Below are 25,441 nucleotides of genomic sequence, written 5' to 3' on the forward strand. Positions count from 1 at the left end.
CTAAGCACACATGAATAACCTCATACCAGCACTGCAGACATACATATGACATTTCTTTCTATGGTTCTAGTACCAAAATATCCCAGGCACAAAGGGATTTGGAGTCTACAACTAACGATCTGTGCAGGCCTCTAAGGAAACCGCACAGTAGCCCTGCTAATGGCTTCAAGGGGAAATGCTTCAGGCCCTGGCTGCTGCTACTGCTGCTCAGGGAATTGTGCTTTTAGCTCTGGCATGCGATAAAAACCTTTTCTCACTGTTGCAGACATGATGGCTCTTCTGGAGAGAGGAAAGGCATTGACTAAGCTCAGGCCATTAACCACCTTTAAGCACACACGGAGGATGTAAAGCAAACACCACCCTGTCATTCAGCACCCAGGGTTAGTTAACAAACCCCCCTGACTCCCCCTCTGCCCTCTCTGCTCCCCAGGTGCGTATTGCTTCCTGCCCCAAGCACTGCCTGCTCCCTCTGCCCCGGGAGAGAGCAGGCAGTGACAGAGAGCTCTGGGCACAGACCTGGGGCGCTCAGCTCAGCCCAGGGCACTTTTGGCAAACCCCATCTTGGGAAAGCACTTTGGGATAAGCTCTCCATGGTGTTTTGTGCCCCTTCCCTCCCTAGGAAAGGAGAAAGGAGCTTTGTCTGAGAAAAAGCAGCAAGACAGTATTTCTTTAGCAAGGTGTGTCTCTGCAGTGCCGGCCTGAGCACACACTGCTCAAATCTCACACCTGCTGCACCTCACTGCCCATCACAAGGCAAGAAGGTGCCTGGGCAAGAAGGTGCCCACTCTGAGAGGATTCCCCCTCTCCCCATTACCCCTTCCCATGAAAGCCACACCACAGCGCCTTCCTCCTCTGACTGACTCATACTGAGACAATGGTCTCGCTGGTGCGGTGGCAGATTTTGCAATAGATTTTAATGAGGTATTTACAAGTTCCGAGGCGAGCTCCTTACACAAGGAGTGTGGCCTGGCCCTGGCAGCTGCTTGGGCTTTTCATTGACATTCCTGCAACTCCAGCGATTGCAGCACAGGCACAGTGGAAAACATTTAGACATAAAAAATGCCGGATTAATTATCTCTTAATTGATACCTCCACTTGGGGACAAATGAAACCGGAACATCTCTCCTGCCCTGGGAGCCTGCCACTTACAAACAGATTTACAGCTAAAAATACCGTGGCAGTCCCGTGGCCAATCAACTTCACTGCTTACCCTGAGTGAGGTTAAAAATTGTTGCAGGCTTGCACGGTGAGCAGCGAGGGACCAGCGGCAGCACCTGGATGCAGAGGCATTAACACTGTGCAGTATCCCCGGTGCCCAGGCGAGGGGCACCGTGCCTCAGGGCAGTCTCAGGGCCCTGCAGTTGTGTTTTCCAGACTAGGATCCAGCCACAGCGCCCTGACGAGAGATTTCTCGTACTTTCCTGCCCATTGTTAGAGGATGCAGAGAGGAAACCTCATCCCTGTGTCTTTTTAGAGTCCTGAAGTGCCCAGTGTGTTTCCCTGTAGTGTAGCATTTCCAGCGAGCATGGGAATCATGCTTGATGCTTGTAACAGCTTTTTCGTGCAGTGCTCTTCCGCACCTACACTTCCCAAGGGATCTCTCCACCCCCAGCTCCTTACAGGAATACACACACAACCAAATTGCCACAGTGACCCCATTTAAGTTACCATCATCTTTATTTTCTTCACATATGTGCAAACAGAGGAGATCGCAATGGTGGTGTTCTTAAAAATAACAAAATGTATTTGCATACATTTCCCTATGTACAGGTGAACAGCCACAAGTAGTCTTCTTTTGCACAGCAAAAGATCTAGAGCATTGAGACCGGGGACAGGACCGGGGCCGAAAAAAAAAAGGGTCAACTTAAAAACAATAAAAAACCCCGAACTTCACAACAGTGCAAACCTCTTGGACACGACAGCACGATGGAGTGACTTTAATGGAGAAAACGGCGGGGGGGGGGGGCCTCTCGATATGAGATTTCTGACTGTAAACAAGGCGCAACACCTCCCTCCCGCCGCCCTCCCCGGGGAAAGCTATTCCAGGAATTTGGCAGATCTTCAAGGGCTGAGCCGGAGGTAAACAGCCCGCGGCCGCCTCCCCTCCTCGGGCCGCAGCGAGTTGGGGTCCGGCTCCGGCGACCACCGGCACCGGCACGGGAGGGGCGGCCGCTCCCCGGGATGCTGCGGGACGCGGGGGCACCGCGGGGAACCGGCGGGACCGCGAATTTCCCGAGGGGCCTTGGCGGGGCCGGAGGGGTCCGGTGCGCCCCGGTGGGGCCGTGCACGCCCGGAAGGGACCGTGCATTCCAGCAGAGGCCGGAAGGAACCCGGTGCGCCCCGGCGGGGCCGCGCATTCCCGGAGGGAACCCGGTGCGCCCCTGCGGCGCCGCTCAGCCCGGAAGGGACCGTGCACTCCCGGAGGGAAGCCGGTGCGCCCCGCTGGGGCCGTGCACTCCCGGCAGGGACCGGGAATTCCCAGAGGGGTCATAAGGAACTGGTGCACCCCGGCGGGGCCGTGCATTCCCGGAGGGAACCCGGTGCGCCCCGGCGGCACCGCGCACGCCCGTATGGGCTCGAGTGCTCAGCCGGTCTCGGGGTCGCCGGGGGGCGGCTGCTCGGCGTCGCTGCCGGGCGGGGCGGCCCCGTCCGTGCCGCCGCTCTCCAGGGAGGACTCGCTGCCCGTGCTTTCCCCAGAAAGCAGGCGGCGGACGCGCAGGTCGGCGCGCAGCGAGCGCAGATCGTTGCCCAGGCTGAGCTCGCCCAGGTCGCGGAGGAGCTGGCCCAGCTCTGGGCTCTCGCCGCGGCCGGTGCTGGGGCGCAGCAGCTCGCCCTCGGGCTCGCCCAGCGCTTCCAGGATGTCTTCGCAGTCGCAGTGCATGGCCCGCTCTTCCTGCTCCTCGCCCAGTAGGTCCTCCGTGATGGAGCCCAGCTTGGGCGCGCTGCGGCTCCGCTCTACCGGCGGCTTGTAGCAGCACTGCCCGTTGAGCAGCTTGCGCAGCGGCACCAGCGGGATGCTCTGCTCGCCCACCAGCTGCTGCTGCTGGTGCCGCGCGTCGTCCCGCTTCTTCAGCCGGCGGAATTCGGCCAGTGCCGTGGCCGAAGTCTGGTAGAGCAGCAGGGCCATGGCCTTCGCCTTCTCGGGCTTGGAGACCAGCACGGCGTGGCAGCGCAGCATCACCGCCTTGTGCTTCAGCTCGTGGCGGTAGATCCAGGCGAAGACACGGGGCAGGCGCGGGTCCGCCACGCAGTAGGTGACCCGGTGCAGCAGGTAGAGGTGGCCGGGCCGGCGCAGCCCCTTGTCCTCGGCGTGGGCCATGCGGATGCCCTGCGCGCTGATGGTCAGCTTCATCTTGGTGCCCTGCCGGCCCGCCTCGCTCTTGCTCCAAATCTTGCAGACGGCCAGGTCGGTGCAGCCCTCACCCTTGGACTGGATGGTGGTGGCGTTGCCCAGGTAGAGCACAGTATACGTGGGATCTTCGCTGGTAACGCGAAATTTCCGCCGCTTGGAGCGGAACATGCTGCCCACGCGGTGCAGGGCGCTCTCGGGGCAGGCGCGGGCCAGCGAGGTGAGGGCCGAGTAATGCACGCTCACCGCGTACCCCTTGGGCTTGCTCTGCCGCCGCGCCTCGCCCGCCGCCAGCTCCACCTTGCTCCGCTTCCAGGGCAGCATGGCCCCGCGGAGCCGCGGCTAGGCGCCGCGCCGACGGCTCCGGGCGCGGGGGGGCATGCCACGGCGGCGGCGGCTGGGCTGCCCGCCCGCCTCACATCCTTGCGGGCGCCGGGCCGCCGCGGCCGTAGATATAGGCGGGCGCCGCGCTCCGCGGGCGCGGAGAGGGGAGGCCCCGCGCACCGAGGGCGGAGCGCCCGCTGCCCGGGCCCGCCGAGCCGGCGGCGCGCTGCTCGCCGCCCGCCCGCCGCCGCCGCTCTGCGCCGCCCGCCGCGGCGCCCCGGCCCCGGCCCCAGCCCCGGCCCCGCCGCGCCGCGGGGCGGGCACGGGGCGGTGCCAGCCCGGCCGGACGGCCCCTATCCCCTCCCGCTCGCAGCGGAGCGCGGCCTCCAGCGGGGAGCGCTCGCCGGTGCTGCCGCGGGCGCGGAAGAGGGGGACCCCCGTGCGCCCCGTCCCGCCCCGGCTCGCTCGCCACGGAGGGTGGGTGGGTGCCACAGCGCTCTCCTGCAGCTTCGTCAGCACCGGCGGGGAGAATGGAGAGGGCACCGCAGGGCATCCGTCTGCCCCAAATCCCCTTAAACTGATAAAAATCCCAGGGCTACTGCTGGACCCCCACGCTCTGAGAGATCCCAGGGCCGGCAGAGCCCCAGCCTCAGCCGCCTGCACGGCCAGGGTGTGCCGTGGACAAATCCCGCTCTTGCAACACGATCTTTCCTTCGGTTTGGTTAGTCCAGCTCTGAGACCTGAAGCGCCTGCAGCAAACACTAGTTATTATGTATGAGTAATCCTTTGCTCTTTATTTGTATGCAGCAGCCGAGAAACAAGAAGCTGTCTTGTAATTTCTTGTTGGGGTTGCTGAGTACACTCACAGACAGAATGAGAAACTTGGTTTCTGTGTTGTTAGTAGAGCTTCTTGTGTCATGTGTCAGATCCTTGCCAAAAAAGAATAGAAATTCTAGCATTGCAGATAATGCCACTTCATCAGGGTTTGGATAAATACAAAAGGTGGGCAGTACGTACTCGTGCAGTAAAATATGTAAACACCTGCCTAAATAATTTCTAGAGCTTGGATCAATTAAACCAGTATGTAATTATCGTTGTTGTTGTTACTATTATTATTATTACTATTATTACATAATGCCATCTAGCAGATTATTTGGGAATTGCAAGTAACCACAAACCATTGCAAGTAACTGCAGCATCAAACTATTAAGCCCATTTGCTTGTATTTCCAAAATCTCCCTCACTGGAGGGCAGCGTGGTCAGCACCATCCCTTGAGACTGCTCAGCCACAGCTGGTCCCAGGGGACGCCTGGCTTCAGCCATGGTTTCCAGAGGCCAGTGGTAGGTGTGGGTCGGTAACATGCTGCAGTTCCTGTCTTCAGCAGCTCCAGCATAGTAGTTTGATAGTGTTAAGAAGGTTGCTGCTTGCCTTGAGAAGTGAATGTGTTATTGCTCCTATTTTCCAGTGAGAAAACTTCAGTTTGAGAGCTGCATGGGCTGGGTGTGCACCCATCAGTGCTGTTGAACTGCCAGGCCCCTCGACGTGAAGCCCAGCACCCACTGAGATGCACATCTGGGCTCAGCACTGTGCTGAACCAAACCCTCTGCCTCTTCAACAAAATCACACTGGGACCTCACAGGAGGGCAGGTGAGGAGCTGAGGTCTGCCCTGACTGCAGAGCCCAGCAGCAGCCCGCCCAGCTGGGGGATCTCTGCTCTGAGCCCTGATGCAGGCTGGGTGTCAGGCACCCACTGGGAGCCCTCATGGTGTTGTTGGTGTGGGGGGCAGGAGGGGCTGTGTGCTATGCTGCAGCCTGTGGCAAACAGCTCCTGCCAGCCTGCAAGACCATCCCAGGGAGAGAAAGACTGATTCAGCTGATTCCAATGCTACTCCAAGTAGCATTCAATGTATTTTTCTTTTGTCTTCTTTGTCTTGCAAGGTGAAAACAGAAGATGCTCCTGTGCGCATAAAATAAATCCGATGGCTTGAGGTAACATCTGATACCCATGCATGGTGTGGCACTCCCAAAGTGCCCAAATATCTGCCTCCTTCCTCAAGGTGTCCTGCAGAACCACAGCTCCTTGGACCAACATTGGACCAACACCTGCCCCATGCTCACCTGCCTGAGCAGTGCCTGTGAGCTGCAGGGCTGAGAGCAGCCCCGTCTTCTCCTCGGAGATGTGTGGGCATGGCAGTCTCTCCATACGAGGGAGTTGCTTTGCCAAAACCTGCCTGCCTCCAGCTGTGGGCAGGGAAACCTGTTCTGAGCCTTTGGCTGGTGGCTCAGCAGGCAGGTGTTTGCTCCAGGTGGGAGGGAGCAAGCAAGGAGACCCACATATCTTCCTGCAGTGCTGCCTCTGGAGGGAGATTAGAGTTAGGGGGGCTGGTGCTGGCACACATACACTTCTGGTAATGATGCCCACAGAGCTGTTTGCAGAGTCATGCTGGGCTCTGCCATCCTGATTGAAGTGATCTATGTTCAGGAATGTAGACTTCAAGTTTTCACAGCATGGCTTGTGCAGGTTGCTGAGCCCCATAGCTTTCCAGCAGCCCTTGGGCTTATTTGTCTGCAAACCCCAGTGGTAAGGTGAGGAGGAGATCTGACCCTTTTGCCCTCCTCACAGCCTCCCCAGATGCAAGGCAGCAGCATTGCCATTTCTATATTGCATTCTCAGGTTCTGGAGTTTTCCTTATCAGGATCTCAGAGACTCACTGGGGGTTCCAGATTGTGGCTGGGGAGCAGCAGCACCCCAGAATACCTGCTTCTGCACCACTTGAAGTGCAGCAGCAAGGAAGGTATCTTGTGGTCGCGTGCCAGCTCGAGAATGGAATCTCTCTTGGCTCAGTTCCTCGCCATGCTTGCTCACCAGTCTGTGTGCCAGACCATTGTAGCTTTCTTTGCTTCACTAATGGGCCCAGTTAATTCAGGACCATCTCTTTCCTGCTACGTGGCAACTGCTTCAGTTCTGGGCACAGATGACTGCCACATGCTTCAGCAGCTGAAGAGCACATTATAAATCATGGTGATCTGTGACACCAATTCCCACACAAAAAGCTCTGAGTTCTGTGCTGGGCTGAGGAGCTGTGCCACAGCCTTTGGGTGAAGTCTGGAAGCAGGGAGCAGCCCAGTTAAGTTTGGGGCACCTGCTCCAGGCTTGAGGCTGTTCCTGTGGTGTTGGATGTCTGTATTTCATTGCCAGGGGGAGAAGCTGAAGCACAGTAAGAGGGGAGCGTGCCCTGTGTGGCCAGGGCGTGCTGCCTGCTTCCCAGTGAGCACAAGGCTCCCACCTGGCCTGCAAGGCCGGCAGCACCCATGATGTGTAGGACTTGCATGCTGGGGGTTATCTGCATGGTGCTGTAGCCCCAGGGGAGTGCAGCAGCCTGCTCTCTATTTATGCAATATTCTAGCAGCTACCAAGCATCACCTGCCTTCGTGCATGCATGGAAATCCAGAGCAAGGCGTGAGAAAATCTGTGAGATACCATCTCTGCCCTGCGGCCCAGAGCCGGCAGCACAGTGAGTGCTGCACTTGGCCCTCGGCAGACCCCACTCCCTGCCACACTCCATCCCTCTGCCCTGGCCACTCCAGCCTGCACTGGAGCCCGTGGTTACACCCCACCACGAGCCCGTAGGTTCAGGGGTGTGCGGTGTCTCTGACGTGCAGACAGGCAGGCAGCTGTCCAATACCTCTGCTGGAGGGAGCTGCCAGGCTGCCCGTGCTGGCTGCCCTGAGCAGTGTAGAGGGATGGAAGGGTCTCTCTGATGGGAGAGAGTGAAACTCTGCAGGGAGCAGCCCCACTTCAGGGATGGCTTTTGTGCCCAGCAGCTTGAATTGGAGCTGATGTGGATCTCTGGTTGGGGAGAGTGGTGCGAAAAGGTGCTGGGGAAAGTTGATATGACAGGACCAAAATAATTCATGGGAATGTACTGATTTTGTCAGTGTATGAACACGTCAGGTTTTCTCCCCCTAGATAGCAATAGAACTTCTTGTGTTGCAGCAGCTGAAGTGACACAAAGTGAAACACTGCAAACCAGCATTTCAGTATCTTCCAAAACAAAGTATTTCAGAGTCTCTATAACTACGCTACATGTCAAAGTGTTGACTCTTTGTTCCAAACCAGGACAGAGGAAATGCTGAACTGTCAGGTTTTTCCATGTAGCGGAAAGATTGAGCAGCTCCTGAGCCTCACGGGCCATCAGTGTGGCAGGCAGGGTGCCCTGGCCCCCAGCCCCAGCAGCCATCAGCCAGGTCTGGCCAGCAGCAAGTGTGGATGGCTGCCTCTTGCCAAGAGCAGGGACAGCCTGAGACAAGTTGGCAGAGCAGGGGACAGCATGACCTGCTCAGGAAGAAGGGTCCTTACCACCCTTTAATGGAAACCACATGCCACCCGTGCTGTCCTCCTGCCTCTCTGAAGGGGAGCAGCACCCCATCCTGCAGTGGGTGTGCCCTGGCAGGGCTCGGGGCTGGGAGCACAGGTGATGCCAGGGCCGTGTGAATACTGGGGAAGGTCCACGCATAGGCAGGGCTGGATTCCCTTGGGGCACCGAGGGTGATGCCCGTGCTGCTCAGGGTGCCGAAGCCCGGGAGCACCCCTGGAGCAGGGGCTGTGGTGCTGCGGGCACAGCTCTGCCGCGGTTGTTTTTCAGTCACCGAGAGAGGCACACCCCGCTTCCTGCGGCCCCGGCGCTTCCTGCGCCCGCTGCTATGATTAGAAGAGCAGCCGGTGTCCAGTGGAGCAGAGCCCTCCCTTGGGTGTCACGGCACCCTCGGGGGCGCTTGCTGGGTGGGCTGGTGCTGGACATCCGTCCTCGTAGCGTGCTGCCAGTCAAGGGGCACAGAGGTGGTGCTGGGGCAGCATCCTCCGCTCACGCTCCATGCTGGGGGCTGCCACCACAGGGCCATGCTGAGGGGCAGCAGTGGGAAGCACGAGTGAGGCTTCCCGGGCAGTGCTGACACAATGGGAGCTGGAGAAATCCCATCAGTTTCCCATCCAGTGCCTTGTGCCTTCAAAGAGGCAGACAGTTCTCTCTAATTAACTTGCCCCCACCCTGCCAGGCAAGGAGGTGATTTTATCTTCATATGGCTGGTGGAAGAAACTGGTGTCTAAAAAAACTCACACGAGGGCCCCAGCGGGATTGGTGCCTTCTCAGGGCTCAGCTTTGGCCAGGCAGCTTTGGCCAGGCAGCTTCAGAGTTTCCTCAGCATGCTTCTCTTTCTAAAGAGGAGCAAGGCCTTCACAAAGTGATGAGCAAGCTCCCACTCTTCCTACAGTGCCAGTCCACTTCTGAGTACAGCTGGAAAGAAGGGGGTTCAAGCAGCTGCAGTTGTGCACAGAGCAAAATTGTCTTGGTTTTCTTTCAGGGCTGTTGTGGGGAGAGCTTCTTAATGGGTCTGCTTGTCAGGCTGAGGCTGGCAGTACCGCTGAATTGAGCATTGTGAATATGAATAATGAATAGCCATCACATGAATATTTTAGAGACACAGCCCTGAGATCTCCCAGTGCTGCCTTAAAGGAACATGGAGGAAAAATTGTCCAGAAAGAACGATGTTTCCTTTAGGCAAAAACTCACTGTTATCACTGGCTTTTGAAAAAGAGCTGCTGCTGCTAAATAATAATTCTCAGGATATGCATCAAAAACTGGAGCAGTGGTTTGGCTCCAAGGCAGAAGTTGTTGGGAGAGAAGCCCAAGTCAATTATTACAATGCTGGAAGGACAGCAGATTTTACTTTGCCTATGCAATGGTTTTGTGAGAATTCCCAAAGCTGTGACCACTTTCCAAAGACCCAGCAGTGCTGGGCACTCAGTGCTTTTCAAAGAAGTGGTGAGAAGTTTTGTGATGCACAGGGGTGCTTTCTCTCCCAGGACAACACCTCAGTCCAGCCCATCTCTGTCAAAGAGACGAGTTGTACAAACAAAGCCCAGCAGCAAAAATTGTGTTCATTTTGCATGCAATAGTAACTACTGCATCATATGGGAATGGGCTGTAAATCAACAGGTTTATCACACTTCACAGCAGCGTGCCCCTCTCCTTCAAGCTCTCCTTGCCTGCCTGTGCTCTTGGCACCCACACTCTGGTGCCAGGCTGCCTCTGTGCAGCTCTTGTGACAGCATCTGTTCCTCAGTTTCCCTTTCAACTATGTCTGATTAATCCATGCATAAATGTCTTCTAGGAGCAGCATGCTGTTGTGTTCAGATAAGACCAGCAGCAGCCTGTCTTGCTCAGGTAGGCACAGCAGAGCAATGGGAGAGGGATGAGAAACATGGCAATTAGAAATATGCAATTACTACTCCAGCTGTGGTAGTTTTGTCACTTGGATGACCCAGTCTGTATCTCCTTCAGCACTACTCTGCTCAAAGTGATCTTCGCAGTGCTGCTGGCATCATCAGACAGAAATAATTCCTTGGTGTTTATGAAATGCCCAGAGACATATCTGTTGCAACAATGAGGGCAATTTGGACATTGCTTAAGTAGGTCCCACAAAGGTGGTAGAAAATACCTGCAGTTAACTGTTCCCTGAAGCACTTCAGTCTAGAAATGGGGAAAGGTGGGGGGGTGGGGAGGGGGGAGGGGCAGAAGGACAACATGTGGGAAAAACATCCCAATCTAAATACAGAGATCTTTGTTCTTCAGGTTACCCTCGAACCTCCCTGCCCCAGGATGGGTTGCAGCTGGCAGAGCAAGCGTCCTTTTCCCACTGCACCAGCCCTTCTGCCCATCGTCAAGTTTCTGTTTCATGCAACTGAACACAGCTGTAAGTGTCCCATGGAGGTCCATTGAGCTCTGCACTCTGTACTGACAGTCTCCAGACCCCGGTGGTGCCGAGGCTGTTCTGCCAGGGCTGTGCCAATGGGATTATTAGAGCATTTTTCCTGTGGTTGGGCAGCCTGGAATGGCACTGCACGTGCCTCAGCTGTGGGGTTAGAAGTGCTGCCAGACCCGAGGCGTGGGGATCAGCCAGGCTGGCTGCCTGCTCTGGCTGGTGATTATGCATTGTAGAGGGAAGGTAACTTTTAACTGAAGTACAAAAGAAAGACAATAATGAGCACTTATATTACTGCTTCAGTGCCCACATAAAGACTTGAGACGGTTTTATTTAAGATTACTTGATTAGAAATTATTTTACTAAATGTCTGCCTGCTGTCTGCAGCCCACCAGCCTTCCATTGAAGCACCTCACCTAAATGAAAAGGTGACTGCTGAGTCCCCTTTCATCTCTCTTATTTGCCTTTAGGAAGCAAAGGAGGGGCCAGACCAGGCTGGTGGTGGCGGCAGAGCCTGGGATGAGCATGGCAAAGGATCAGACGTCCTTGGGAAATTTATGCCATGCAGTTACTGGCTTTTGAAAAGAAGAAGAAAAGAAAGCTGTGTCTTCCTAATGGGCGTTTATCATGGAGCAAAAGAAAAGAGACAAGAAAGAAAAAAGAAGAGAGAAAAGACTGTTCCCACCCAGGGGGTTGTGCATGCTGCCATGCTGTTGGTGGCCAGCTCCTGAAGTTAAGCTTTGTCTGCTTCTGTTTTTCAGGGATTAGACAAGTTATTCTCCAGTTACAACTGATACACATTACAGAGTTGTAGTGAAAACAATCTGGCCTTGACCCAACACCCATAAAGGACAAATCCTTCATAAATCAGTTCAGTGAGCAAGTACAGGTCAAGTTGTTTATTAATTTAACCTGCTCTCCCATCTTGACCCGGACCAGTCACAATGGCTGGTGCTGAAATCCATTCAGTGGTTCCCTGGCTGGTCATGCAATGTCCATCTGGCAAAGATGCCCAGACTCTGGCTAGAATCTGCCAGCAACCTCACAGTGTGCCTCCCACAGCTGCATCCAGGATCCCACTTTGCCACCATCATTCCTCGCATGCACTGTTTGCTGTACTGGGATGGTGGACACTAGGGAAGGGGAACCTGCACTGGCCTGGCTGTGTTACAGGGCACAACCTTGGCTACAGGAGCTGATGGCTTTCCCCGGAGGGAGACAAAAAGTCCTGCCCCCATGGCTTGCTGCCCAGCAGGGTTTTGTACAATGTGGTTTAATAGAATCTACACCAGGACAAACCAGCAAAAGAAAGTGGCCCCAGTGCTGCCGGCACTGCCACGGGCTGGGCTGGGGCTGGCAGCCCTTTGTGCCACCCCGCTGCCAGGGCCTCCAGCTGCAGCACCAACCTTGGGGTGGGAGTGAACCGTGCCCCCAGGCTCATTACTGGTGGGCTGGTGGCTGCTATGGGAGGAAAGGGGTTAGAGCTGAGCCTGAGGAGGGGAGACCCAGAGAGATGTGTGTCCATACTGAGCACCATAGGGTGGGATGGATGGATGGATGGATGGATGGATGGATGGATGGATGGATGGATGGATGGATGGATGGATGGATGGATGGATGGATGGTCACAGAACCAACTGGGTTAGAAAAGACCTCTGATACAGAGTCCAACACCGTATCAACTAGACCATGGCATTAAGTACCACATTCTTAAACAGCTCCAGGGATGGTGACTCCACCAACTCCCTGCGCAGTCCAGTCCAACGTCTAATCACCCTTTCAGTTAAGAAATTCTCCTTCATGTCCCACCTAAGCCTCGCCTTGTGCGGCTCCAGCTGTGTCCGAGCGTCATGGCTGGCGCGGGCCGGGGCCGGTGCGGTGGCGCCGCCTGGTGGCAGCCGCCGGGACAACGCGGGCCGGGCGCGGCGGAGGCGGCGGAAGGGGCCGGGCCGGGCCGGGCCGGGCTGGGGAAGGGGCCGGGCCGGGGAAGGGGCCGGGCCGGGGAAGGGGCCGGGCCGGGCTGCGGAAGGGGCCGGGCCGGGCCGGGGAAGGGGCGGTGCAACGCGGTGGCCGGGCCGCCCCTTCCGTCGGCGGCGCGGCGCGGCAGCACATGGGCAAGAAGCGGGGCTCGGGGCTCGGGCGCTGCCTGCAGCGGCAGCGCGGGCTGGAGCGGCGCGGCGCCTCCTCATGGGTGAGCCGGGGGCCGGGGCGCGGGGCAGAGGCCGGGCGGCCCGGGCTGACGCTGGTGTCCTGTCCTGTCCCCGCAGCTGCACGCCAGCGAGCTGGTCGCCGAGCGCGGCCCGGAGCTGCGGTCGGCGCCCGAGCAGAGCCCGCTGGAGGAGTTCCTGGCCACGGCCGAGCTGGCCGGCACCCGCTTCATGGCCGGTGAGCAGCTGGGCCGGGCCGGGGCGAGGAGCGGACCCCGGGGCGGGACCGGGATGAGTGGGTGCGAGTGGGGGCTGGCAGCGGGTCTGGCTGGCGGGAGCCGGGGCAGGTGGCCGGCCCCGAGCCAGGGCTGGGGTCAGCAGGGACACAGGCTGGGGTGGCAGCGCTGGGGACGGGCGGCTTTGGGTGACTGTCTCTCCTTTCAGAGCGCCTGAACGCCCAGATCGTGTCTGCCCAGAGCTGCACGGGCCTGCTCACAGCGCAGGAGGCCCAGCGCGTTCGGCAGCTGCACCAGGAGAATCAGGAGCTCCTGCGCATCCCACGGAGGTGAGTTCTGCAGGGCTGCCTGGGCGCCCCTTGGCTGTCTGGAGCTCTGTGGCTGCAGCCCTCCGGCTGGCAATGCTCTCCTTTTGGAGAAGCCACTCGCTAACCCACAGGAGCAGGCTGTGACCCACAGCACAGCTGCCTGTGTCCCATGTGAGTGCTGCCAGAGCCAGCCTCTCTGGCCTCATGGTGTGGGTTTCTTGCCCAAAGCTTGGCACTGCTGTAGCAGGTGCATCCAGGCTGCCTGGTGAGACTTTTCAGAGCTCTGTGAGTGGTGAACAGAGAGATTAATCCACATTTTAAGGACCCTGTAAAACTTAGCTCAAGAAAACAGCTCTGTGGTATATAGTCTACATGTCCTATGCTAATGGAGTTTGGAAAGATCAAGCAAAGAAGGTGTACTTAAAACAGCTGAAAATAGATGCATGCACATCGGAAACATTACTTTAGCATAGCTGAATGTATGGTGTTTATGTTCTTTATGTTTACTGAAGTAATGGAGCTGGACTGACTGCTGTTTCTGACCAACCCAAAATGTGCTTGTTATAGGCCACACTGGGATAGGACAACCAGTGCAGAGGACTTGAAGCAAGCGGAGAGAGAGAGCTTTCTCGAGTGGAGGCGACAGCTTGCCCAGTGAGTATGCAGCTTGTGGCTGGGTAAGTAGCTGGTGGCATTTAGTGACACGAGAAGCAGCAGGTTGTACTTATCCTGGTTGGACCAATAAAACTGATGTCTACTCGGTAGCTCTCTATACTTGTCCTGGAAGGTTGGACATTCCAGCCACAGTCCAGCATGCCTTTGTGGTCAGCTCTGCAAAGCTGTCTTGTGTGTGCATGTTCTTTAAAAATAATTCAGGATGGCATGTGATGTTCTTCATTTGCCTGTGAAGTAGAGGGTTACTGGATGTGTCTTTTAAGAGCAGTAGTGCTGCTGTGAATAGAAGGCAGTGCTGCCAGCCTGCTGCATCCAGCAGCTTGTGCTGGTCTGGTGCTGCATCTGCTGCCTTGGAGAATTGGGTGGTATCTGCTCACATTATGCAGACCCATCCTTACCCTGAGTAAAGTTGTTCAGGGGGTGGTAACACCAAGTTAAAGGTTGTATAGAGGTATTTGAGGTAATATCCCCAGATTTTGTTATTTTTTCCAAGTGGTACTCAATTAAGAAAAAAACTACTGGCACTTGGGATAACGTCTCTCATTTATTATCATGGCTCTCAAATTTCACAGGGAGACTCCTGATGAGTTCTTGTTCTTTCCATCTTTTACCACTTCTCCATTGACAAGATCCGAAGCCATTGTGTCACCACTAAACCAGTGCCACTGACAGCAGTGTACCTGAGCACTTAATCTGTTTGAAAAAAATTTAGAAATAGTACCTCTATATGAGTTTGGTTTGATTACTCTGCAAAACTAAGGCCTCCTGATCTAGGGAAGAATTGATAGTGAGCTTACAGCCTGCCATAGACTAAATGTGACATTGTTTTTTCTGTTTTGCCTTAGCCTCGAGGAAGAGAAAAAGTTAATTCTAACCCCATTTGAAAGAAACTTGGAATTTTGGCGTCAGCTTTGGAGAGTCATTGAAAGAAGGTAAAGTATTTTGCTATCCACTTTTTAAAAAGGGATGTTGAATGTATTTTTATGAATTGCAGCTTTTGAGACAAGCTTCAAGTGTCTCAGCACAGGAAAAATTATTAAGTTAGTAATGTTTTATTATCAGCACTGCAGTGGTTTTGTTTTTGTGGTGCCTGCTAGCTCTCAACACTGCGATGTGCAGTGGTTCACTGTGAGTCTCTTGGCCTTCCCCAGTAACTCTGTGCTGGAGGCTTCCTTTGAGAAAGTGCCTCTGAGGTCTCTTGCCAGGATTAACCCCTTCCTCTCCTTCCCAACCAAACTGCAGCAGCTAATATCCAGGAGCAGGAGGCAAGGAGTAAGTAATGTTGGGAAAAAAGGAACCCCTTGTCTCTTTGCCACACAGAGAGGTTGCAGCAGTGTGCAGAAGACAACGGGCTGTCATACCACAGGAATAGCTTTGTTTACTCTGCTGAGCAGTAATACAATAAGAGTGCTATCTGCTACATTAATCTAACAGGGGCATTTAATTTCACTAGTAATTAGGTTTAAGATCATCTCATCTAATTTTCCTAAAATTGAAAAATACTTCACCAGTGAGGTCATGGTGAGCTGGTCCTTTCACAGAAAGGGCTTTGTACTGAGTGCTGCTGGGCCTTTGGCTGGGAGAGTGCTGGTCAGGAGCATCCATTGTAGGGTATCATGATGTGCACTGTGAGTGTGCAGGATGTTTTGAGGTGACTGGAATGTGTCATTAATGCCTTTCTGCTGCTGTTAAAACTTTATTTCATGTAGAGGGAGGATGCTGTCTCAGAAGTGAATGGAAAAGTCACTCAGTTCTTTAACCTTTCCAGAAAATTTGAACTGTTATCAGCCTTTTCCATGTATTTGCTTCAAACTAGTTCCCAGCAGTGTGGTTCAGTAACTTCTCTGTATCCCATCCCAGTACGATGGTGTCATCTTTCCCTTGTATTGATGTTTGAATGTCTGTAACTGTGCAGTCCTCTTTGTACCCATGGGGCTTATTAAATTATTCCCTTGGGGGGATTATTGATTTTTTTTTTAACATACATAACGAACTGCTAGTGAAGCTTGAAATTCTTCCATTCGACCTGTGGTGTTCTGAAGTTGTCCTAACTTAACAGAAATCCCTGTCAAACAAATCAAATTAGCATGTGATAATACATGGCATTTAAATTATTTTTAAATTACTTGCCTGGAGAAGTTCTAGTGGAAGAGGCTGTGGTTAAATTTTCCCCTCCTTTTGACAAAAGAAGCACAAATGCTTTTGGGATCTGAAGCCATTGACTTTAGTTCCTGTGTGGAACTAATGAGTCCTGCTCGTGTATGTGGTGGCAACCTGGTCTCTGGGTTTGGAAAGTGTTTCCTAAAAGTGTGTTGCAAGGCCTTGCTTGCATGGGGGAGCAACATGTTTTACTGAAGTCCAATGTTACTTTTTCATTGTTTTATGCTTTTTGTGACAAAAAGAGCATAGAGGAACTTTTGAAAATACCCAGTATCAAAGACTTAGAATCTGTATGTGGGAGGCTTTGCACATCTTGTTTCATGCAAGGAGGACAACAATGTTCCAGAATATCTCGCTTTGTAGGAAAACTACCTTTTCTTTCTCTCCATAACCACTCTGCCACAGTTGAGAATGAAAATAGACAGAAACAAAGTTGTGTTATCACAGTTTTTAGTACTGTTCTAAAAGATGGAGTACCATTATGTGGTTCTTGCCTGCTGAGCATTTCTGAAGGGTAGATGGGTTGGCAAAACTGGCATGTTTTCTCCCCCTTGCTGTACAGTTGTGCAGGAGAATGAGCCAAGTGAGGAGGAAACACTGTATGGCAGTACTGGCTTGTAGCACAAGCATGGCTCTGTTGTGCAGGTGGGTTGCTGAGATGCTCTGTTCTTCAGTAAAGATATTTAGTGGGATAATATAGTTGAAGCTATTAAAATTCCAAGGAAAACCTAGAAGTCAATAATTGCTGTGTCTTACTGCTTTCTTTGAGGCAAGGTAAGGAGGAGTACTTTATTTGGCTTCCCTTTACTTTTGCAGTGATATTGTAGTCCAGATAGTAGATGCCAGAAACCCCCTCCTGTTTAGATGTCAAGACCTGGTAAGTAAACTACTTGCTTGAATGTTGTCTTCATTTTATATCTTAATGTTTATGTTGTATATTTTTTGCTCAATGCATTCAGCTGCCTTAAAGCTGTTTTGCTGTTGTGCCTGAGTGGATATCTTACTAATTGATGCAAGTATTCTGGTATGAAATTTATTTTTCTTTGTCTGTTGGTATTTCACACAGAATGTTGTGAGTTTAGAGGCTCTTCTTCAGAAGCTACATTGCAGATATTATTTTATTCCTCATTATCCATTAGAAGTGTCCTTACATGAAGGAATTGTTTTATGTAAAAGCATAGTGGAATAAAAGTGGGTGAGGATTACAAAGGATGAAGAATTACTGAAATGACAAATTTGTAATGATAGGCTATAGAACACTGCATTGGGGGACATGAAATTGCCTAAATAGTTATCTTAGGAGCTCCTGCTGCAGGGTGCTGATTAATATCTTGTCCCAGCTCTAAGTAGACAAGGTGTTTGCACGCATGGCCAGCAACAAGCTGTGTTGTGGTAGTTGTATCCTCCAGTCTGTTCTTGTAGCTGCTGCTTAACAGTACTTCCACTAACCTAGGGATGGTAAGCTTGGCTACACTTGTGTGGAGCTGCATGGAGTAATTTGTCTTGCTGCTCTTGTATTGTCTTGGGGTGGAAGGAGTTGAAACCAGAGTACAAACTGATCCTTGTCTTGTTTTCTTTAGGAAAGTTACGTTAAGGAAGTCAGCAATGACAAGGAGAACATGATCCTGATCAACAAAGCAGATTTGCTGAGTGAGGAGCAACGTGCTGCTTGGGCACAGTTCTTTGAGAATGAGGGTGTCAAGGTGGTGTTCTGGTCAGCTTTGGCAGAGTGTGAACGGCTGTGCGGAGAATCAAAGGTACTGCAGGTGACCAGTTCAAACCAGGTCTGTGCTGGCTGCAGCTGGTAATTGCTTTGCAGCTATTCTTGTGATATACCTGAGCACAAAAGCATTATTTTAAAGACCTGTGCAGCTGTAAAACAGCATTTGAAGGCTCAATTCAGAGGCAAAAGTGAGGAGAGTAAAATGGTGAACAAAGTGCAGAAGACAGAAACAGCCCTTGTAGACCTTCTTGCAAACTCTTAACTCATTGAAAGAATTGGAAACCTTTCTGAGATGGATGGGGTGAGGGATGGGGTTATCTGTACAGAGTTTTTTTTTCTTTCCTAGGGAGGGGAGGTGTTTCTTGGAGAATACAAAGTACCTGAAGGCCATTTACCCAGTGGAATAAAATGAGCTGGTGCTGCAAATTACATGTTATCAGTAAATACTGCTTCCTTTTGTATGGCCATTCAGCTATGGAATATCCCATATATCCTTCCAAAACTACCTACTCTGTTCATCGGGTTTACATTCCTTAAAATGTTTTTACGGACTGGTTTAAAAGTGAGACTGAAGGTGTTAGCGCTCTTCGCTTTTTTGGGAAGAGAGGTCAAAATAGTATTTTTGTGAAAATATCTTCATATTTGAATGTAAACTCTTTGCAGGGAAGAAATGTAGAGTTGACTGAAAACAAAAGCTTGAAATTATTTTAATGAAATATTTAGACGTGAAACAAAAGGGCTTTGTGTTCTGTACATTTTGAAAAAACAACGTTCATTCCTTTTACTCTGAGCACTTAATAATGTAAAATAACTAGTGTGGGTGTGCACTTTCATTATTGAGAGGAACTTCTTAATGACTTCACAGAGGAGCTGTGAACAGTCCCTCTTGGAATACTTTTGTCATTCTCTTGAAATGATAGTTTTTCCTACATCCTACTGAAGACCTCTAAAAAACCCCAGTTGATGTAAACAGAGTTGTCAGCTCTTGGGATCTGGCTGATGACAGCTCACTGAGCCAGCAGCAAGGCTTGGGGTTGCCTTTGCATTTCAGCTCTGAACTGCTGTTCCCACAGGAACTGGGCGCTGAGGGGGGAGCAGAGCACCTGGGCAGTTCTGAGGATGAAGGCTCCAGTAAGGAAGACGATAACACAGCACAAGGTAGTGCAGAAGGAGTGTCCACAGGCAGCACTTGGCAAAGTGCAAACCAGGTTCTGGTGAGTGATGATAACAGCAGTGATGAATATGAAGACTGTGAAGACGATGAAGAGGAGGACTGGCAAACCTGTTCTGAAGATGAAGCTGGTGACAACATAAATGCAGTTGGTCCGAGGAGGATGGAAAACAGGACTGATGGTGCTGCAGTGCAGCACAGAGTGCAGGAGCGGAACAGGAACATCAGGAACTTCAGCCATCTGGTACAGAGAAATGAGCTGCTGGAGATATTCAAAACTATGCACAATGGACCAAGGGTGAAGGATGGGGAAGTAAATGTTGGGCTGGTGAGTTGGACTTTGTGCTTAAATGGAACTTACTTAATGTAAATTCTAATTCCATGTGCCCTCTGTGAGAAAAATTCATCCTGCAGTCTCGCCACTGTGGATTTTGTGCAAAGATTAATACTGAAGTTCCTAGAGTTCAGTGTGCCCCTTTGCTTGCCCTAGTTTTTTTTTTTGTTTGTTTGTTTGTTTGTTTTTTTATACATTTTATTGAGGAACTTTTGTGTCAGAGCTTTGTCAGTCTTTTGGCATCACCCTGCCTAGTAACATTTCATTTCTTTGTCATCTAGGTGGGTTACCCTAATGTTGGCAAAAGTTCAACCATCAACACAATCCTTGGAAATAAAAAGGTGTCAGTGTCTGCTACACCAGGCCGTACAAAACACTTCCAGGTATTGCTAACAAATAACATCAGTCTTTTTTATAATTTCTTCTCCCTAGTGGAAGAGACCTTCATTATGACCTAGTTGCAACCACATGCACTTACTGAGAACGCTGCCAGCCTGAACTGTGGCCAGTTCAGTGTAGGTTGAGAGGGGTGGTCTGCATGTATGTAATTTTGGAACTTTAATTCTTGTTTCTAAACTTGTGCTTGATTTTGAGTCACTCATGACAGCTGCTGTGCAATGGAGCGTGTTTTCCATCTCCTGATTTTATTTAGTTACTTTGTCCCTTTTTTTCCTGATACCAGTCATGAAGAGAGAAGCTTTTTAAAGTGAGTGTTCCTCCAAGTAGCTCAAGGTCAAGGCTTCAAACTATCCTCATCAACATCATTGCTGTGAATAAATAGTTTTGCTGATAGTTTCATATTGATCAAGCTTTGATTTTGAGGTAGCAACTCCAGTGCTATAGTGTGGGACCATTGTGGGATTTGTACTTTTCAAACTCCTAGCTGTTTCAGAAGGTCCAATACACTTAAAGGCTTCTGGAGTGCTTTCTCCTCTCCCATCAGACTGGCAAGCTGAAGATCTTGCTGCCCCTATCTGGACACCTTATTTAGGAACTTCGAAAAATGGTGCTGTCTTCTACATCTGATCTCCTTAATTCATTGACTGGGATGAGCAGGGCAGGTGTCTCTGTTCGTAGTATTTCTGCTTATTGTTATTTGTATCCATGTTTCATCTATGCATTTGATTTTTGGATTTTTTGTTCCTTTTTTCTCTGTGGACACTGACTTGCCATAGTGAACTAATGGGTTATTTATCATGTAGACCCTGTACGTGGAGCCTGGCCTGTGCCTTTGTGATTGCCCTGGTCTGGTGATGCCATCTTTCGTCTCTACCAAGGCAGAAATGATTTGTTCTGGAATTCTGCCTATAGATCAAATGAGGGACCATGTTCCACCTGTCTCTCTAATATCCTTTGCATGGGGTTTGTGAGAGTGCATGCAAGGGTTGGATCTGGAGTATGCCAAGTAGCATGATGTTCCAGCCCTGCTAGCAGCACAGGTGCTCATGCTTTGAGGGAGGTGGGACATACTGGATAACACAGTCCTGCTGTGTTGGTCTTTTCCTGTCCCATTTCAACTGAGTTGTTGTCAGACTTGTGCTATTTTTCTGGTTTGCAACAAAATCCAAAAGTCATGCTTTTGTGTGTGCTCTTAGAGTGACAAGGGCAAGATTACTTGTGTAGCTGTAAATCACAAAGTGGTTTCCTTCACTAGCTTATGTTTGCCAGCATATCCCACGAAATATTTTGGAAGCAACCTATGGAATAAATATCATAAGGCCAAGGGAAGATGAGGACCCAGATCGAAAACCAACAGCTGAAGAGCTGCTAACAGCATATGGATGTGAGTGATGATCCTTATAAAACTTGTTACCTTTACTGTGTGCATGGTCCTGAACGTGGTCTTAGCATAACATAGTAAAATTAGGCCCATCTTGGGTTTGTTGTGCATTGGGCCTCTTTGATAGGACTTGCCCTCCTCAGGAACGGTCATTGTTAATGGCTCATCTCCTGTGTGGGTTGGAGTAGTGCTTTGCCAGACTCATCTGACAGAGGTAGTGGTAGTGTGGAAGATACTGGTGAAATGCCCTGCCAGTCTATCGTGTGGTGCTCTTATCCTTTGATACCTCCCACCATCTGTGTCTGAATTAGACTTTGAAGAATACCATGAATTCTCATTCTCTGCCTTTAGAACAAAAAGTTTTGTGCTAGTAGGGAGATGTCAGCTCTCACAATTTCTTTCATGTCAGGATGCCTCTGCAGTACCTTCGCAGTCACCAAAGTTCTTCCCTTTTTTTTCCCCTGCTTTCCCCAAGAGAAGCCTCTTTCTAAGGGAGTATTTTTGAGAAAGAACACAAATGGTGGTTAGGCAGCAGAGATGAGCATATTAACATTCTCTTGTACTTACAAAGAATATACTTTGGATTTCTCTTCCAGATATGAGAGGCTTTATGACAGCTCATGGACAGCCAGACCAGCCGAGATCGGCTCGATATGTGTTAAAAGATTATGTCAGTGTAAGTGCTTCCTTTGTCTGGGTTTTCTTCTCAGAGGTGAATTAGAGGTTGTACTGGAGTAAATAAAATCAACTCTATTTCTCTGGATAAAATCACCATGTATCAAAATATTATTGAAATTGGGCTGCTTTTCTGTTTTAAAAGAATAAATTGAATTTCTCAAGCTGCCTTATCTTAGAAAGGTGATTGCTTAAAAATATGGTAGCAGCTAAATAAATAATCATGTCTCCAAAATAGCTAGCAGATACTCAAGAAATGAGCCCATAATGTACAGCTGGACCAATATTTGGCACTAACGACTTTTGCTCTGAGTGTTGTAATACTGCATGCTTCTTTAGCACCTCTTGACAACTTATTGTTGATAATTTAATAGAATCCTCTGGTGCTCCTGAGAGTTTTGCTCTGTGTTGTTTGCAGCTGGGCATTGCAGCTGCAAATGCTGCTTTGATGTAGAGGTGGAACAGTACTTTAACCTAGGAGTCAAGCCAGTTGTTGCCTGGGAAAAGAAATAAATTGTACTGATAGTCTGCCAGTGTGAGCCCCTAAACTTATGGACCTTCTTAGGGCTGGAGTTGTTTTCTTTCCTCTCCGAGTTTCTTTTGTAATAACTGAGTCCCATTGCTTTCACAGGGGAAGCTGTTATATTGCCACCCACCTCCTGGTATTGACCCAAATGATTTTCAGCACCAACATCAAAGATGCCCTGACAGTACAACTGTGCAGGCCACTGGACAGGTGAAGCCTGAGAAAAATACCAAAGCAAAACAAATTGAAAATGTGGTGGACAAAACTTTTTTCCATCAGGTAAATTCTGGAAAAGATGTGTCCTAGGAATTTTTGCTGCAGCACTCATCTGTAGTTAGTGGGGGAAAGCTGGGTTGAGTTAACGGTGTTTAATGCTGTGGGATCTGTATGTAATTTCTACCCAAGAGCTCACTGTTCTTTTTACCATCTCCTAAATCACTGGAAATGTCCTAGGTGACAGAAAGATTGCTAATGAGGTGTGCACAGATGATTTTTCAGAAGTCAGCAGGGTGAACCTTGTCATTAGGAATCAGACATCAGTCTTGAGCAACCAGGAAGGTGACTGGGAAGAAAGACAAGGAGGAATGACTTGGCAACTGACCCAGAACATGGTTTTAAGCTAACAGGTCCTTCAAACTGGCATTCCTTTTCTGAGCTGATGTATTTAGAGGATGTGATAAGCTTTTTTAACACAATTGATTTAGTACTACCTCGAGGTTTTGACTCGGAACCTGAAATCAGATGAAAAGAATAAAAACTGATTTAAAATCCGGTCAAGAAATCTCACAATTAAGTGGAAAATGGGAATTTTTCTTAACCTGTATGATTCTTGTTAGATCCCACAGGCATCTGGGTCATAGATAGAATGTTCCATTCTGTGTGGTTAGCTGGATGTGAGCACCATTTGTTTAGCACAGCTAATTACGCATTTTAAAAACAAGAACTCAGGCTCTTTAAAAAAAAAAGTGAGCTATTTCAGAAAACTGTGACCTGAAAAGAATTTTTGGGATTACCAGACTGTTGCTCTGTCTGCCCAAAGCACTGGCACAAGCTGCAAGCCCCGTCAGTGCTGCCCACGCTCCAGACTTGAGCAACTTATTTTGGTCTGTGGCTTTCCTGGGCGCCAGATTTATTTGTGAAGACAATTTGTTGTGCACAGAGCAGAGGCTGTGAGGATCCATCCTGGTGCTGGAGCTGATGCTGGCTGGGACATGGTGTCACGTCAGTGGCAGACGCCGGGGACCCGGCACAGCTTGGCAGGACTGGAGCTGCTGGCAGGCTTTGGCTCCTGCTGCGACCTTCCTGCAGCTCTGGAGCAGGGGCTGAGTGGGCCCTGCTGCCTTTGAGCTTGCCTGTGTCTGGTTTTACTGACAAACTGCAGTGCCTGAGTATCTTCTCCTTGGTTGTGTCTCCTTTTCCAGGAGAACGTTCGTGCCCTGATGAAAGGGGTCCGGGCTGCCATGGGCTACCGGCCTGGCAGCGGCCTCGTGCCTGTGACTGCATCCAATCCTGCCAATGTGGTAGGAAAGCCCTGGAAAAAACATGGAAACAGGAACAGGAAGGAGAAAATCCGCAGGATCACAAAGCACCTGGAGGCTTAGCTGTGGCACCAGTATCTTGCCTTTTCAGGGCAGGGACTGCACTGTCTTACAGGCCTTAATTGAGGGGGAAAAAGCAGATAATAAGTGGGCATCACTAGTTCACCTGGGAGCTCTCTGCAGTGGATTGGCCTGGCAGGGGATGAGTGTGCTCTGGTGACTGGAATTCATCCCTTCTGAGAACAAAAGAGACCTGGCTGTTCGAGTTATCTGGAAGCCAGCCCAGACATTTGACTGCTGCTGAAACATCCTTTCAATTGGAGCAGATGGAGCTGTGCAGGAATGTTTTTTCCTTCCATAAAGGATGTATTTTATAGCTGTTGCAATCAAAGCAAGCCCTGTAAAACTGACTAAAATCTTTAAACAGTTGAATTTCAATGAGTGATGTTTGTTACATTTTGAGACACTATTGCTCTTTTTTTTTTTTTTTTTCTGGTCTTTAAGGCTTGTTTGTTGATTTGACAAAATACTTCAGTGTGTTGACAAATGAGGTAGAATGATCTTTATTGCCCTCTTTCTTCTCTGCTATTCTCAGTCCTATTTTGTAGAATCTGTAACCACTCCCTATTTCCCAGCTTGAGCAGAGCACAGCACACCATGCAAGGAAAATGTTGCTTTTTTATCCTTTACACTGAGCTGGTATCAGTTGTTTTTGTGTGACTTCCCACTGGTATTTTAAAACACTGGCTCCATATGACTGGCTAAAAATCTGGTGCTAATTTGTCCTTAAATATACCTGAGATTTTACTTCCTGTATGTGTGTCATGTTCTGTCTCATTCTATTAGCAGATTTTAATTGAGGACATGAGTATTTAGTGCCAAAAAGACTTTACTTACCTGTGTCAGATTAGTGAGATTTACTTCTCAGCTGCCCTACTGAGAAAACGTTTATGCACCTGGTCAGAGCTCTTCATTCCTTGTTCAGCACAGGGAGTAATGATAGGACTGGAAAAGCTCACAAAGACAAGTCATACTTTGTTTTTAGGTAGTGGAAGAAATAACACATGATGTCAGTCTCTTGATACTATAAAAAGGGATTGCTGTCTTGTAATTCTGTACTTTCCAGGCTTTCAATGTGGATGGAGAGATGAAAGCAATTGGTGGGCAAAGCCACAGCAAATGTGGGGTGTGCAACCAAGCCAGTTTTGGCTTTGTGATCCTTTGTGTGTGTCCTGTACAGCCAGTCTGCACTGTGTATGCAGAGGGTCCCCTGACAGCAGAGCTCTCATCTCAGCTCCTGCTTACCCTGGAGTGCCTGCTCTCGAGTTCCTAATTACCTCACTGGAGGGAAGATAGTTCCCTGCTGTCTGTAAAGTTAAAATATAATTACAGTGAGTTAATATGGTCAATGGTATTTTAAGTCAGTGTACCGTAGCAGAAAGTAAATTCTCAGGAGAGACTGGGTAATCTAGCTCTCCTGGAGAAGGTGATCTTTGCCTTTGTTTCCTGAAAAGGTTGTGGCATGACCAAATCACTCTGATCTGACTTCTCCACCCTCCTTGCAGGAAAGGTATCTGCTTTTGTCCCTTAAAATGCTTTAAGGACTTGATTGCTCAGAAGCATTCCTTTATTTTTGTCCTGTTTTGTGTGAAGCTACTACCTGTGAAACTGGAAAATGTTTTATTGAAGATGTAAAACATTTTCTTCTATTCTGTTTTTCTCCTTTTGAAGC

General features: G+C 50.3%; 2 protein-coding genes and 1 long non-coding RNA gene across 5 annotated transcripts; 2 read left to right on the forward strand and 1 right to left on the reverse strand.

Moving 5' to 3' along the window:
* Nucleotides 1–1,653: 1,653 nt before the first annotated feature.
* Nucleotides 1,654–3,913, reverse strand: FAM43A (family with sequence similarity 43 member A). The gene has a single exon (XM_021536790.3). The coding sequence runs from the start codon at nucleotides 3,671–3,673 to the stop codon at nucleotides 2,585–2,587; it is 1,089 nt and encodes a 362-aa protein (XP_021392465.1). The 5' UTR covers nucleotides 3,674–3,913; the 3' UTR covers nucleotides 1,654–2,584.
* A 152-nt stretch (nucleotides 3,914–4,065) lies between these two features.
* LOC144246804 (uncharacterized) lies at nucleotides 4,066–11,319 on the forward strand. Its single transcript, XR_013340524.2, has 5 exons — nucleotides 4,066–5,321; nucleotides 5,613–5,663; nucleotides 9,846–9,898; nucleotides 10,307–10,427; nucleotides 10,907–11,319. It is a non-coding gene; the product is annotated as an uncharacterized LOC144246804 (long non-coding RNA).
* Nucleotides 11,320–12,476: 1,157 nt separating this feature from the next.
* LSG1 (large 60S subunit nuclear export GTPase 1) lies at nucleotides 12,477–24,523 on the forward strand. 3 transcript variants are annotated; one of them, XM_085587754.1, is made up of 14 exons: nucleotides 12,477–12,627; nucleotides 12,704–12,821; nucleotides 13,028–13,148; nucleotides 13,695–13,781; nucleotides 14,648–14,734; nucleotides 16,779–16,839; nucleotides 17,543–17,746; nucleotides 18,759–19,184; nucleotides 19,472–19,573; nucleotides 20,393–20,536; nucleotides 20,850–20,973; nucleotides 21,567–21,646; nucleotides 22,277–22,450; nucleotides 23,593–24,523. In XM_085587754.1, exons 1-14 carry the CDS (start codon nucleotides 12,547–12,549, stop codon nucleotides 23,770–23,772), a joined length of 1,989 nt encoding a protein of 662 aa, XP_085443880.1. In that variant the 5' UTR covers nucleotides 12,477–12,546; the 3' UTR covers nucleotides 23,773–24,523. The 3 variants fall into 3 exon arrangements, with proteins under 3 accessions (XP_085443880.1, XP_021392548.3, XP_085443882.1); XM_021536873.4 differs by having other exon boundaries at nucleotides 17,543–17,719; XM_085587756.1 differs by having other exon boundaries at nucleotides 12,523–12,627; nucleotides 13,695–13,804.
* The last annotated feature ends 918 nt before the right edge of the window (nucleotides 24,524–25,441 follow it).

The sequence above is a fragment of the Lonchura striata genome, chromosome 9, assembly GCF_050655825.1.
Source record: "Lonchura striata isolate lonStrDom1 chromosome 9, ASM5065582v1, whole genome shotgun sequence".
Taxonomy (NCBI): Eukaryota; Metazoa; Chordata; class Aves; order Passeriformes; family Estrildidae; genus Lonchura; species Lonchura striata.

Excerpts from the sequence above, each read along its gene's own strand:
- LSG1 (XM_085587754.1), top strand. The coding sequence starts at position 12,547 with ATGGGCAAGAAGCGGGGCTCGGGGCTCGGGCGCTGCCTGCAGCGGCAG. Across the intron at positions 12,822-13,027 it reads CGGCACCCGCTTCATGGCCG|AGCGCCTGAACGCCCAGATC; the intron begins GTGAGCAGCTGG and ends CTCTCCTTTCAG. Across the intron at positions 16,840-17,542 it reads TGTTTAGATGTCAAGACCTG|GAAAGTTACGTTAAGGAAGT; the intron begins GTAAGTAAACTA and ends TGTTTTCTTTAG.
- FAM43A (XM_021536790.3), bottom strand. The coding sequence starts at position 3,673 with ATGCTGCCCTGGAAGCGGAGCAAGGTGGAGCTGGCGGCGGGCGAGGCG.